A 12,866-nucleotide genomic window follows, 5' to 3' on the forward strand; every position below is an offset into this window, starting at 1 on the left:
TAATGATCTCATTCCGCAATAACAATAAACCTGTATTATCATCCCACTTCACAAATGAAGAAACTGAAGCTCAGAGTCACTTGTCCAAGGTCACCCAACTAGAAAACCATGGAGCTGTTTCCATTGCCATCAGACTACAAAACCTGGGCTTTTCACCACACTATCAACTCTTGGTCACTGTTGCTTCCATCAAATTTCCTTGACTGCTCTTTTGGGAACTGCCAGCTGTCCTCAGGTCTTGGTGATAGACAAGCCTCCTGCAGAGAGACAGCTTCTGGCTGCAGTCTCTCTGGGGTTTTCTTTGGTGACCTCGAGCCTGGAGGGTGGTAAGGGATAAGAACACTCAAAGCTCTGTGTCTCCTTCCACCCCCCACATTCTTGCCTCTGTGCATCCCTCCCTTTTTTTTTTTTTTTTAACAACGCCTCTCTCCCACTCCTTGGAGACATTTAAGCAGCTAGAAGATTCTCCCTGGACACTCCAGAGTCTCCGAAGCTATGGGGCTGGCTGGTTTCTCTTGATAAGAGTTGGTAAGAAAATGGAGCCGTGGCATCGGTGAAGATGCCCTAGGAGATCACCTAGACTGAAGATAAGGTCCCTCCAAGCCAGTTCACCTACCTCTTTGGGACCCTTCCCCTACCCAGCCTCCGAGCCCTTGGGTTAAGCTCCACCCCTATCCCAGCACCTTAAAGTTTGGGGGCTGCATTTAAGCCCCAGATTTCCAAGGAGGGGGTGTGTTGATTGACTTCGGGAGGCATCTTGTCCTGGAAGAACGGGGAAAATGTGGCAGAAGCCACAGCTGCTGCCTCCAAGGACATCTGTATAGCTCCCCGGGGACCCTCTGCCCTTTCCCCCTCCCACAAGCCTGGGCGAGCAGGGACCAAGCTTGCTTGTTATCACCTGACGCTGAGCAGCCTCTGATCCCATTGGTGGAGCCAGATTCGGTCTGGCTCTCCCGTTCCTTCTCGATTTCTCTGCCTCTCTCTCCTCCACGCTGCTTTGATTTCGCTCTTGCCTCTCTCTTCTAGTGCACTCACTCGCTGGGCTGCCTGTGAGCAACGTTGTCTTCTTGGTCTTCTTGCCGGGGGCAGTAGCGGTAGCTGCAGAGCCTGACAGGAGTGGTTGCCTGTGGGGCATGGAAGCAGCCTCCCCGATAGCCCAGAGAGAAGCGAGCGAGCCCCGCTGCCTGTGACCTAGGCGTCAGGCTGCTGTCCCCTGCGTGGGGAGCTCATCATCTACAGAGAGGTCTCGCCTTTCCTTCTCTTCCAAGTCTCCCTCTGCAGGGCCGGCTAAAGCCAGGTAAGTGCGCTTCTTCCCCCAAACCATCCTGCGTACCCTGAAAGGCTGAGAGCTGTAGCCACCAGGGTCCCACAGCTGTCCTGGCTGTCCCTCTGGGTTGCCAGGCCTGGCGACCTTGTCCCCTTTCCCCTAAGTCCTTGGCAAAGAGCTTAACAGCTGGATCTGGTCTCCGGGGCGACACAGTTAGTTACCCCGTGACCATTCTGCGCAGCCGGCGATGCCAAAAGGTTCAGCTGGGTGGGGGAGCTTTCCCTATGTATAACATGCCAGTGGCTTTTTGGAATGAGCTTGGGGAAGGGGCCCCAGTGTGTACAACGTGTCTGCATGGTTGGGAGGAGGCTATAGGCTAGCTTGCGTAGGTAGGTCTGTCTCCACGCAGTTCAGTTCCTTTGGGGTTTCTGACCGGCTTATGACATGTTTCCGAACATTTTTGCGCGTGGGGTACGTGTGTGCGGGGGCAGCGTTTATCTGAGTAGCCTGTGGGCATATGTGGGCAGGGGCCCCAAGAGGCAGTATTTTTAGGGGGTGGACATGTCACTTGTCGTGTGGGTGGGAGTGCATGCTGAGGGAGTACTGTAGCAACCAGGCTGTTTCTACCCGGGAGGGGCAACTTGGGGCAAGCCGAGGTGGGTAGGTGGGAAGTGTGGGCACAAACCTCTGTTTGTGGGCAAACTTGAGTAGGTGTGCAAACCTGTTGGCCTGTGAAGAAGCAGGCAGGCCAACGTGGCCAGAGGCAAACATGTTTTCAAAGTCTGTGTCTTGGAACCTCCGTGGGGAATATCAGGATCCAGGCAAGGATTGACGTGTGTTTGAATGTACATGTGTGAACAGGCAGTCTTGTGGGTTGCTTGCCTTCTTGGGGGAGGCAGCGTTGCATATGTGTTGGTGCCCGTGGCTTCCTCTTTTCCCCAGATATGATTTGTGATGCTGAGGGGCACACGCATGTGGGTATGTATGAGCCTGTGGACATGAACGTGTGTCCGTTGACATGAAGGCAGCAGCTTTTTGAAGGGGAAATACTGGGACATTCTTAGAATGTGCCAGGTGGAGGAGGGTACATCCATGCGTAGGTGAGGATGTCTAAGGAGGCGTGTGCTGAGGAGTGTGGGCACCCCTTGAGCATGTGTCTGTGCGTGCATGCCTGCCTGCGTGGGGGTGTGTACATGCTTGCTTAGGGTGGATTCACATGGGAGTGTGGGTGTTCCTAGGGTGTTGCCGCAACCCGTCCCTCACAGGCTGCCCTTCCCTAGGCATCTGGGTGTACAGAAGCGGGATTGACACCCGCCCTTCGTCCATGCTGGCTGGCTGCCCTGGCAGGGTCGGTTGTTCCTACTCTCCCAGACCTTAGGCTAGGGTGGGGTGCCGCTCTCGCAGAGATGGAGAGGAAAAGGGGTGAGCAAGCACCTGGCCTGGAATCTCCACCCACCACCAAAGCTGCCCTTGCCTCTGGGAAGACTCGAAAAGTGAGGAAGGATCAAGGCAGGGACAGGTGCCTGCTCAGGGCAGGCGTAGGCTGGATCCCACGTAGGTGGGAGCCACTCAAGCGCTCAGGTGGGAGTGTGTGCTCATGTTCATGGGTACAGAAAGCTCCCTCCGAAGCTTCTTGTCAGGATCCAAGGCATTGCTAATCTCTTGCTGCTCCACACCTCTTTCCAAAATTACGTACAGAAGTATTATTGTAGCATTGTTTCCGATACCCCGTCCCATTTTTGTCTCGTTTTTGGCAGAGACCTGGTAGCATCCCCGTGTTCATTGACCATCATTTTCCTATGCATAAAGACAGGAACATTTGGCTGCAGGGAGGGAAGCTAAGATAATACTGGACTTGGGGAACACCTGGGCAGATGAGGCCATCAACCTTCCCCGCACTCCTCCCTGTACCTGCCTTCCAGGCAGTCCACAGATTAATTTAGTGGTGCCGGGCTCTGGAGCAGGCTTAATTGACAGGGAAATGTGGGCTGGATTTTTCTGGGAGCTATAAATAAAAGTACCTGATTTTGCAGGCACAAGGTGCCCTCACCTTAGCTCCTGGGCAAGAGAAGGGGAAGAAAGATGAGGGCAGAGACGGAGGTGCTGGGGAGATGTGCTGGGTGACAGGCTGCAGAAGAGAAGCCAGGAAAGACCCTGAGCGAGTCCACCCGCAGTTCTGTGTCTCCCCCCAAGTGCTCCATTCCTGGGAGAACCAGGCTGTAGACAAGCCCAGCTAACTCTAGCCCGGTTAAGCACAGTAAAGAAAGATAATGGTGTAGTCTTTTCCATGCCCAAAGGGCACAAAGTCGGGGTAGACCTGAAGGAATGGGAGTAAGAGGCAAAGGAAAATTCAATACAAAAGGAAGAGAAAAGTAAACAGTGGGAACACGGTTTTAGCTCATGTACACACTATACGTGCACACACAGCCTTAGTCCGTAAGAAAGAACTCAGCCTCCAGAGTGTAAGTAATTTGCAGGTTGTGTGGACATATCAACATCCTCAACTTTGGGGATGAATAAGGAGGATAACAGTGCCTATATATCCCCCAGACTGAGTGAGATGTTAGCGGTTTGTTGGCCCCCAATAGATGTCAGTGTTGAAAGCAATTCTTTAAGCCGGGGGCGGTGGCACACATCTTTGATCCTAGCACTCAGGAGGCAGAGGCAGGCAGATCTCTTAGTTGGAGGCCAGCCTGGTCTACAGAGTCCCAGGACAGTCAGGGCTACACAGAGAAAACCTGCCTCAAAAAGACCAAAAGGAATTCTTTAAAAGAGCGAAGTAAGCACACACTCCCAATCTCAGCGCTTGGGAGGCTGAGGCAGGAGGATAGTGAGTTCAAACTCTGGTCTGCATAGGAAGATCTTTTCTCAGAAAAGAAGAGAAGAGAGAACGAAGTAAAGGAAAGAAAAAAAAGTCAAGTGAATCTGTGAAAATAGAAACTGCACGTCAAAGTAACGGACCAAAAAGAGCTTAAAGCAGGCTAAGGCCCATACCGCCCCCACCCACCAGAGATCTATCCAGAGCGTTTGTCCCTCCATCCCTCCACAGCAGGGCCCCTAGCTGCTTTAGTCACTCTCGGGAGGAGTGAGGCCAGAGCCACAGGGTCTTGGCACCTGTGGACTCTGGCTGCCCCTGACCTGCCACCTGCCTCAACCCTCAGGCCTCTGCCCCTCAGCAGGTGCTTCCTGTGTACCTCCTCCTCCCGAGCCTCTCCACTCCCACCCTTTCTCTTTTCACGCCTGCTGGCTAAGGGCCCCTCCCTCCTCAGCTCCATCTGCTGCAAATCTGTCCCTGCCCAGTGTTTGCAGCGTTCCCACTGCCTCTGCCACCTGTCAGGTGCCGTCTGCTCTGTGGACCCTCTAAGGAGAGCCAAGAGCCCCTTCCAGAGGCTATCCCGTCTCACCTCGGGCCCCTCCTATCCAGGCTAGCCCCCCTTGCAATCTTTTCAATCACCTCGATGAGGCAGGGGGCGTTCGATGGGTATGCGAGAGACTCCACCTCTCAAAGCATGATGGGAGCAGCACATTCCAGAAAGCCCTGTGATGGGAGGGAGATGCTAATCCTTCTTCTGGCTCTCGGTCCCCACAGGATCCACACCAGAGGGGACCATGGAACTGCTGTCCACCCCCCACAGCATCGAGATCAACAATATCACTTGTGACTCTTTCCGTATCTCCTGGGCCATGGAAGATAGTGACCTGGAGAGGGTCACCCATTATTTCATTGACCTCAACAAGAAGGAAAACAAGAATTCCAACAAGTTCAAACACCGGGTGAGTAAAAGACGTCCTGATACCCTCCCCGCTCCTATTTTACGTGGAAGCAAGCAGACAAATAGGGATGCGGTAGATGCCTGGCCAAATTCCTGACTCTTCTTATGGGGTCATCTTGCCAAGGGTCACTTCTGAGCCTTAGTGCCTTCCTTGGTAATAATGGGATGACCACACTACCCCTGTAGAGCTGTTGAAAAGACTCCGTGAGAGATGTTTTCATGCTGTTTGGTACCAGGCGTGCCAACGCTGTTATTCCCCATGGCTGGAACTTCAGCACAGGACTTGCGGGTCATACTTGTGGTTGGGTGAGCTATGTAGGCGCCTTTCATCTGGGTATGTGATACTGTACACAGTCCTAGGTATTCTCTGCTGCATCCCTGCCTGCTAATCTATTTCCTAGGTGGAGAAAGACACGTAGAAGGATGCTCTTCAGTGTGTCCCTTCCCCAGGTTAAAAGCTAGCATAGGAGCAGGTGGGAGGGAACCTCACATCTTCTCCAGCTGTATGCATAGGCTGGGGAGAGTTCAGCATGAAGGATCTGACTCCCAGGGTGACAGCCTTGGTGTGGGCGCTCGCACTTCTCTCTCTCCCTCTCTCTCTCTCTCTCTCTCTCTCTCTCTCTCTCTCTCTCTCTCTCTCTCTCTCCCTCCCTCCCTCCCTCCCTCTCTCTCTCTCTCTCTCTCTCTCTCTCTCTCTCCCTTATTCCCTCTCTCTCTCTTTCTGTTTCTCTGTCGTTTATTCTCTTTCTCTCTCTCTCCCTCTCTCCCTCTCTCTCTCTCTGAATCTGGCTCCCCAGATCTGGGTGTCTTTTGGCAGGCCAGTTGCCACGGTGACGTGAATGTTCCACACCATCCCCTTGGCCCTCCCCCCAAAGAATAAGGCATATTTTTCTCTTCCTCCCTGGCTTCCCAGCATTTGCTGTTGCCGTGGAGACAGCACTGCAGTGTGCAGATTTCTCAAAGTCTCCCTCAGAAATGAAGGTCTTGCCACCTTCAACTTTGGGGCCCTCCTCCCTAGTGGTCTTTCTCCTTAGTTCTCAAGAGAATGGGGCATCATGGGGCTTGAAGGAGGTAGCTTCAAGCTACTGCTTGCCTCTTCAGGGAGATGGTGGTTGGGCCACAAAACCGTGGAGTCTCTGAAACTCCGATCCTCCTTGGGAGGAAGAGGAGAGATGTTTTGGGGGAGTGGGATTCCGGAATAATGGCAAGATGGGATGTGACTTCAAGACTGATATTTGGTTCTCCATCTGTACCCCTCTCCTCAGGATGTCCCCACCAAGCTCGTGGCCAAAGCAGTGCCTCTGCCCATGACAGTGAGAGGCCATTGGTTCCTGAGTCCCCGTACAGAATACAGTGTGGCCGTGCAGACAGCGGTGAAGCAGAGCGATGGGGAGTACCTGGTGTCTGGCTGGAGTGAGACTGTGGAGTTCTGCACTGGAGGTGAGACCCTGATGGTGCATGAATACCCTGCCCCTGTAACACATCTGGCTTTGTTGGGCCAGGGTGGGAGGGACTCTTCATCTTAGCCTAGCATACACAGAAACATCTGCTGCACCCTGGGTGTTATGCTTAAGCCAGAGGGGAGTCTGCCTAGACAGATGCATACTCTACACATTGGCAATGCCACCTGCATGAGGAATGGAACTACTTTCTGGCTTTTTTCAAGGGAAATATATATATGTATATATATATATATACATATGTATATATACATATATATAACTTTATTTTTATGTGTGCATGTGTGCTTGTGTGTGCACACATACATTTGAGTACCCACAGAGATGAGAAGAGAGTGTTGGATCCCCTGGAACTAGAGTTACAGGTGGTTGTGAGCCGCCCTATGCCGATGCTGGGACTTAGACTCCTATCCTCTGCAGGAGTAGCAAATGCTCCTCACGGATAAGCCATCCCTTCAGTCCCAAGAATATGTATTTGTCATCGTGGTAAATAGATGTAACATAAAACTGGCCATCTGAACCGTTTCTAAGTGCAGAAGCGTTAAGTGGTTTTATATTGTGATTGTGCATCCGATCTCTAGAACTTCTCCATCTTGCAAAGCTAGAACACTATACCCTAGGAGCCCTCACTTCCCATTTCCTCTCCTCTGGGTCATGCCTACCTGTGTTTGTTCTGTCTTTCTGATCTTTGACTCTGCAAGGTGGCTTGTATGGATGAGATCAAAGTATTTGTCCTTTGGGGACTGGCTTATTTCTTTTACCTGAATATCGGCAAGACCATTTGGTCACCAATAGTCTACCGCTTGTCATTTGGTAGCTCAGTAACATTTTGCTTATCCTGAGTATCTCCTTAGCCTGGAAAAATGGTTCCCATCTGGTGGTCTTGTAAGGTCTCTTAGGCAGAGCCTCACTCACAGATTCTAGCCTGAACAAACACTACCTTGTATATGCTTGTCACCGATAGCCAAGGAGCTGCCCCAGAATATTCTATCCCTTTGGTGTCCATGTGTGATCTGCTCCAGATTGCTCTCTGTCACAAGGAAGGGGCAGAGAACATTCCCTGCCCTGGGGCCTCCAAGGCTGCTGGCTCCATCCTCTGCCAAATTCTGTGCCCCTGGTCTCCTTGAGTTGCCGTACCTGTACCAAACAGCACTCTTGCTCCTCCTAGGAGAGGCATCTTGGTTTGCCCCTGCCCCCGAACTGCATATGCGGTGGGTATTTAATTTAAATTGAAGATCTGTGATTGGTGTAGTTGGGTCTACCCTACCTTTTCCAGAGACCAAGCACACAGAACCGTGGCGCTATCGCAAGGAAAGGGCACCTTCAGTGCTACCATAAGGAAAAACCACCTTCCTCTAATGTGTTCCAAGACACTGTGTAGCCAACCACTCTGCGCAGTTCCCAAGGCCCCTGGTCCAGTCTCAAGGCAGTTTTCCTGTCCTGGTATAAGCCCTTTATATTTCTCCCAAATAGAGAGGCTCAGGTAGACAGCTAGTACTTTAGCCCCTCTTTCCTGAACGCTCACCTGAGGCCCAGGCTTTAATTCTTCCTCAGCCCCCACTTAGAACCACAGTTAGCAGCCACACTAATTGTGGAGTAGGCTCTCACCCTGGTACTTTCTCTCTCAAGTCTTTACTTTTCCTCTTGGCCCTCTTTTCACCGGGATGGCAGTCTCGGAGCCCCTGGTATAATGACAGGCATTCCTCTGTCCTTTCTGGACTCAGAGGACCCTGAGCGTCTGGCAATGCTGCCGCAGAAGTGAGAACAGACAACAAACAGTTCTTCATGTTCCCAGTCAAGGCCAGCTGGCCTGTCTCATCTGAGTCCAGGCTATTGCAGAAGCTCCCCTGTTGGTCCAGAGGATGAGGTTGCCTGCAGGCTTGGTGGGTGGTGTAAAGAGGAAGAAGTTGCCATCCTGCAGTGGATCTTTTGCTCATCTCACCCTGCCCGGACTCTTTACAGATTATGCCAAGGAGCACCTGGCCCAGCTGCAGGAGAAGGCTGAGCAGATCGCTGGCCGCATGCTCCGCTTCTCCGTGTTCTACCGCAACCATCACAAGGAGTACTTCCAGCATGCCAGGTAGGGCAAGACAGACCGGCTAGGGCTTCTCCCTTCCCGGCTCTTCCTCTATCCCAGAATGCCAAGGCAGAAGTATAATTGCAAGTTTAGGACCAGCCTGGGCCACACAGCAAGACCTTATCTCAAAAAAAAAAAAAAAAGACTACTACGTTAAGGTTGGGGCTAAGGAAGGATCAAGGACGTTGAAGTAGGGCTTCCTGGCAGAGAACCCTGCTGGCAGAGTCAGGAAATAAGTTCTAGGTATGACCCCACCTTCTGGGACAGTCACTGGAGTCTGTCATGTGCATTAGCTCTCTCCATCTCAGGACCCAGGAGCACAGGCAAGAAGTCCAAATGAAAGGCGCCTGAACACAGAAAGCTCTGGGGAATCTTAGCCGGCTAGCTCTCAGAGGCTCCAGAGAAGCATTTTGGGGAAATCTTATAGGATACTGATGAGAGGCAGGTAGGAAGCCAAAAGCCAGGGCTTGGAGGATCCCACCCACGTGACCCACCAGTGTAGCCTCAGACTTACTTGTCAGTGGCTCACGTGTACATTGCTCTCTTTTGAGGAGAGAGGCGGGGAGCAGGGAAGAGGGGGAGAAAGAGACAGACAGACCAGCTCTAGTACTTCAGCCTACTGATGTTGAGCCTAAGGCACCAAGGGCTGGCAAGTCATTTGTCTCTCAGGACAGCCAGGACGAGGTCTTGTCCACCCTCCCCCACGTCTGCTGACGCGGCTTCAAGTCTATGTCCTTCTAAGCTAGGTCAGGGCAATCTGCCATAGTTACTGTCTTTATCATTTCTGGCAGCTGTGGTGGGCGTTCCCCACCCTTGCCCTAAGAAAACAGTAAAGAACCGGAGTCTTTGGTACTTCTCTTAAAGAAGAGGCAGTGGGCCTGTTTAGGCTTCTTTTTTTTTTCAGAATGAAAGAGACAAGGGATACCCACCTGCGCCCGGCTGCTTATTGGGGGCCAGGGCACATAGACTAAGGATTCTCATCCTCCCAGTCTGGCGAGGGAGACAGCATGAAAGGACTTCATGTCTGTGATTAGTGGAGGCTGCAGGCTAACAGAACTGCTGGAGTCGGGCTGGCTCGTTCTCTGCTCAGCTACACATTGCAGCCAGGTTCCAGCAGGGCTAACCCATGATATTTCCCCTTCTCTTTGGCTGTCCTCCCGGGTGGGCAGGACCCACTGCGGGAACGTGCTGCAGCCTTACCTGAAGGACAACAGTGGCAGCCACGGCTCCCCAACCAGTGGCATGCTGCACGGCGTCTTCTTCAGCTGCAACACGGAGTTCAACACAGGCCAGCCCCCACAGGACTCCCCTTATGGCCGCTGGCGCTTCCAGATCCCTGCCCAGCGCCTCTTCAACCCCAGCACCAACCTCTACTTTGCGGACTTCTACTGTATGTACACAGCCTACCACTATGCCATCCTGGTACTGGCACCCAAGGGCTCCCTGGGGGACCGCTTCTGTCGTGACCGGCTGCCACTCCTGGACATTGCCTGCAACAAGTTCCTGACCTGCAGTGTGGAAGACGGAGAGCTGATCTTCCGCCACGCTCAGGACCTCATCCTGGAGATTATCTACACCGAGCCTGTCGACCTGTCCCTGGGCACGCTGGGAGAGATCAGCGGGCACCAGCTCATGAGCCTGTCCACTGCCGATGCCAAGAAAGATCCCAGCTGCAAGACCTGCAACATCAGCGTGGGCCGCTAGGGACTCCTGGGGAGCTGGCGGCCTGGGGAGAGATGGCAAGAGAGCGGGGATGTGTGGCTTAGGTTTGGGGAGCTGGCTTTCTCTTCCTCCCCCTGCTCCCTCCACTCTGTCCATCTACCCTTCCCCCACCCCGTTGTTGGCGACCACAGAAGGTAGTCCTCTTGTTAGCATGGCCCATTTCAGGCCTGGTGGACTTGGGGTGGGGGTCGGTTCACGGCAGGAGATGACTTCCTTTTCTGTTTTTCCTCTTCTGTTTTTGGGCCTCAAGCAGGCCTCTATCTCCCAGAGTCCTCCCTGTCTCCTGGGCCAAAGCCCGTGTGTAACCTGGCCTCCATATAGATGCAGAAAGTTGTGGGGCACCTCCTTCTTAGCCCCACCCACCCCACTCAGGGCCACCCCAGACAGCCCCCTCCCTACTCAGCTGGGCCCCAGGTCTTTGACTCCTCCAGGCCAGGACCCTCCCTCTATAAATAAGTTCCTGCATTGCTGTCTCACCCTGGCTGCTCCTCTCCCCACCCCCAGAGCCCTCTTCCCGCATGGGAGAACTGTCCATCCTTTCTGTCACTGTCACCGGCCCGCTTAAGATACCCTCCCACTTTCCGGAAAAGTACCCTCTCTCGTTTCCTAGTTTGGAGGGCTCTGGGCTCTTGAGATTTTACTTTCTTCTGTCTGGGGATGATATATTCCTTGGCAAACCTTCTTCCTCGCTCAGGGAGAAGGGCTTAAAGGAAAAAAAAAACAGCTGCTGGGGTCGAGGAGGGGGAAGGAGACCCCGAGACCTAGTCCTCAGCCAGAAGTGGGCCACCTCGTGTCTTGATGGGTCTGACAGAGCCAGAGAACCAAGTGTGGCCCGCAGAGCCCTGGCACCCCCTGCCCAGCTGTGCATTTTGCTCGCTCCTTTGCCCGCTCTGCCTTCGAATCATGACTGTTCTGTGCTGTGTGTGAGCCCGACTGTGGGCTTCTCCGTCACGCCACCTCCTGCCCTATCTGGGCTGCTCCCCTGGGGAGTTCTTGATGAGTCCCCCACCACCACCACACACACGGTTTCCCATGTGTTCATTTTGTTCCTGCTGTTGTCTGGGTCAGGAGGGCGGTGAGAGTGGGCAGGCAGGTGGGCAGGTAGAGTACAGGGAGGGCAACGTCACCGTCACATTTTCAGAGGTGACAGATGACACACAGGCCGCTGGATTTCTGTGAAGGACAGAGGAGCTGGCAGGCCCACAGGGCCATCCCTCTGAGGGACAGGTGAATGGCTGGTCTCCAGAGGTGGTGCTGGTGGACAGCAAGCACCTCATTGGGATGGCACAGGAGGTCTGGGATCCTGGGAAATGTGTGTACAAGAGGATCTGACCCCTAAGCCCCCCTCCCTCTGCTGACAGCGCTGCTGTAGGCGTGGCCTGCTGCCTTGTCCTCTGTCCCTGGGTGGGGCACACCCTCCTGTGCTGTGCTTGCCATGTGCATCAATAAACCACCATGGCCCAAGGGCTCCATCTGTCTTGGTTCATTCAGGCAACTACAGTGAAACACCACAGATTTACAAATAACAGGACCTTTTCTTTCACCGTTCTTGAAACCAAGACTCGATATCTGGGGAGGGCCTGTTTTCTGATGCACAGACAGCCATCTCTGCCTTCTTTCTGAACACCCCACACCCCCGCTATGATGGAAGGGATGAATAGTTTCCTTAGCCTTTAAGTTTTTTTAAAAAAAATTATGTGTATGTCAGTACACCGTATACCTGCCTAGTACCCGTCCAAAAGAAAGCTCTAAAGGCTGTGAACCACCATGTAGGTGCTGGGACTCGAACCTGGGTGCTAACTGCTGACCCATATCTCCAGCAGGCCCCCCTTTCAAAAGCTAGGGTTATTAGTCCAGTCCAGCCTCCCGCTCCCTATGTGAGCTGAACTTGAACTTCTGATCCTCCTATTTCTGCCTCCAGGGTGCTAGGATCTATAAGGACATGGAGACTGGATGCAGGGCTCTTTGCACGCTAGACCAGCACTCTACTGAACCACAGCTCAGTCCACCTTCCAGCCTCCTTTGTCAGGGCACTGATTCCATTTCTAAGACTCCATCCTCGTGAAAGGCAATGCCACCTCAACCCAACACTGGGAGTTGAATTTCGATATGAACTTTGGGTTTGGGGTATATGCAGGGCAATATGGTAGTGCCTCTCTTCGAGATGGAAGAGAGATGAACGGAGTGGTTGAGTTGCTGTAGCCACCAGGGATGTCACATGGGTATGCCACCTGAGGCCACCTGGAACTGCCCCAGTAGTGAGCCCGAATCCTACAGTGGATGACAGGCACGGCTTCACCCGTGAAAACAGCTTCGGAGATCATCTCGTCTCACTCCCTCCCCGTGCTTTCCAGATGTCGCACTGGGGTGTCTAGGGAATGTGTGCCTAAAATCCCTGTACCCTGATGAGTCCTCCCTACTGCCACAGCCTGCCATGGCTCAGACCCAGGTGCCGCTGGATTCCCCTCTCCCGAGAGCCCTGTATCCCCTCCTCCCTGGCAGGACTCCGCGGTTGCAGATCTGAGTCACCTCTGTGCCTATTATTATAGGCTTATTAAAATGGTTCT

The 12,866-nt window shown here is 53.2% G+C and overlaps 1 protein-coding gene across 2 annotated transcripts; it reads left to right on the top strand.

The window, feature by feature from the left end:
- Window positions 1-1,161: 1,161 nt before the first annotated feature.
- On the top strand, window positions 1,162-11,765 carry Phyhip (phytanoyl-CoA 2-hydroxylase interacting protein). Of its 2 annotated transcripts, none has more exons than XM_075949227.1 (5): window positions 1,162-1,297; window positions 4,857-5,041; window positions 6,306-6,480; window positions 8,463-8,580; window positions 9,747-11,765. In XM_075949227.1, the coding sequence occupies exons 2-5, from the start codon at window positions 4,877-4,879 to the stop codon at window positions 10,279-10,281; spliced, it is 993 nt and encodes a 330-aa protein (XP_075805342.1). In that variant the 5' UTR covers window positions 1,162-1,297; window positions 4,857-4,876; the 3' UTR covers window positions 10,282-11,765. The 2 variants fall into 2 exon arrangements, with proteins under 2 accessions (XP_075805342.1, XP_075805341.1); XM_075949226.1 differs by lacking the exon at window positions 1,162-1,297 and adding an exon at window positions 4,517-4,748.
- Window positions 11,766-12,866: the final 1,101 nt, after the last annotated feature.

The sequence above is a fragment of the Microtus pennsylvanicus genome, chromosome 15, assembly GCF_037038515.1.
Source record: "Microtus pennsylvanicus isolate mMicPen1 chromosome 15, mMicPen1.hap1, whole genome shotgun sequence".
NCBI lineage: Eukaryota > Metazoa > Chordata > Mammalia > Rodentia > Cricetidae > Microtus > Microtus pennsylvanicus.

Bases quoted from the DNA above. Each gene is read 5' to 3' on its own strand.
- Phyhip (XM_075949226.1), top strand. The intron at 5,042-6,305 runs GTGAGTAAAAGA...CCCTCTCCTCAG, and splicing joins CCAACAAGTTCAAACACCGG to GATGTCCCCACCAAGCTCGT. The intron at 8,581-9,746 runs GTAGGGCAAGAC...CCGGGTGGGCAG, and splicing joins GAGTACTTCCAGCATGCCAG to GACCCACTGCGGGAACGTGC.